At 24.1% G+C, this 1,536-nt stretch overlaps 1 protein-coding gene across 1 annotated transcript in view; it reads left to right on the top strand.

The window, feature by feature from the left end:
- Nucleotides 1-204: 204 nt before the first annotated feature.
- LOC113220286 overlaps nucleotides 205-1,536 on the top strand; it is a 1,828-nt gene continuing 496 nt past the window's right edge. The window contains exon 1 of the mRNA XM_026449221.1: nucleotides 205-1,496. Coding sequence (XP_026305006.1) covers nucleotides 530-1,496 — 967 coding nt within the window. The 5' untranslated portion in view covers nucleotides 205-529. The remainder of the gene's footprint in view (nucleotides 1,497-1,536) is intronic.

Below are 1,536 nucleotides of genomic sequence, written 5' to 3'. Positions count from 1 at the left end.
TGACAACATAAAGAGGAAATGTTTTTATACGGTAGAAACTACATCTGCTATAGTTGACAAAATTAACAAACTAAATAAAATATATGATAAAAAATTTGATAAAAAATATGATAAAATATATGATAAAAAATATGTTAAACATTTAAAAAATAGAAAGAGAATAAACAATAATAGAAAAGATGAAAAAAAAAACAAATTCTGTTTATGTATAAAATATGTTATTAATAAGGAAGCTAAATTAAAATTAAGTTTAAAATTAAGTTTAAAATTAAGTTTAAAATATAGTTTTAAAAATATTTTTTTTTATTTACCTTTATATACTCTTGTTGATGTTAGTAAGATTTTATCCATATCGAAGATTTCTGCATTGTATGAGATATTATGTGGTGATACCTCCATAGACAACAGCATAAGTAATAATGGTCGCAATGATAATGGAACAAAAAATAAACAATTTGATATTTTTTATAATATTAAATTAAATTTTGTAAATATTAATTTACATTTATTGTCTACATCTACATATAGTATGAATAAACTGGAACAAAATAAAAAATATGAAGATAAAGTAGTGAGCATAGTAGGAAGCAAAAACATAAAATTCGCAAAAAAAAAAAAAAAGCGTGGTAAAGAAAGTGGTAGTAAAGAAAGTGGTAGTAAAGAAAGTGGTAGTAAAGAAAGTAGTAGTACAGGAGGTGGTGTTACAGAAAGTGGTAGTAACAGTGTTGGTAACGAAATTAGTGGCAGTGATAACATACACAGACGTCTTATAAATATAAAATATAAAAATAATTTACCACAATCAAACAAAATGTTAAAAAATTATAATTCCATAAAAAGATCACAAAACGCAAAGCTTGCAACTCCTAATCATAAATTTGATGGAAAAAAAAAAAACGATAAAGTTCATTTTTCTTATCATCCAATTAATCAGGTTAATCCGTTTAACTATAAAGGAAACATTTCAAGTGGAAAGAAAAAAAAAAAAAATCCAACCATGATGGATAAAACTGTTTTTTTTTATGACATTGTTTTGAGTACGAATGTAAAAATAGATGTAGAGAACAAAACAGGTGATAAACGTAAAAAAATAAAAAATAAGGGTATAACAAATAAGGGTATAAAAAATAAGGGTATAACAAATAAGGGTATAACAAATAAGGGTATAACAAATAAGGGTATAAAAAATAAGGGTTTAAAAAATAGTAAAAGTGAGTTAAATCAAAAGAAAATACAAAAACAGAAAAATATTTTTAACATTTCTTTTGAACATATAAAAGTAAGTTGCGGTTTGTTATATACAATTATGAACGTTCATAATTTAATAAATATTATTAAAATGAACAGGTGTAGTAATATGGTAAATCGGTATGACAATAAAAAACATTATTTGCATTTTTCCAAAATTCTTAATTTTGTTTTATCACGAAATGAGAAATTTTCAGTTGGTACGTGTAATGGTACGAGTAGTAGTACAGATAGTGGTACAGATAGTGGTACAGATAGTGGTACAGATAGTGGTACAGATAGTGGTAC

Source organism: Piliocolobus tephrosceles, unplaced genomic scaffold, assembly GCF_002776525.5.
Source record: "Piliocolobus tephrosceles isolate RC106 unplaced genomic scaffold, ASM277652v3 unscaffolded_788, whole genome shotgun sequence".
In the NCBI taxonomy this organism is placed as follows: domain Eukaryota; kingdom Metazoa; phylum Chordata; class Mammalia; order Primates; family Cercopithecidae; genus Piliocolobus; species Piliocolobus tephrosceles.
Note: the sequence above shows the minus strand (reverse complement) of the source record. Positions and strands in the feature narration are given on the sequence as shown.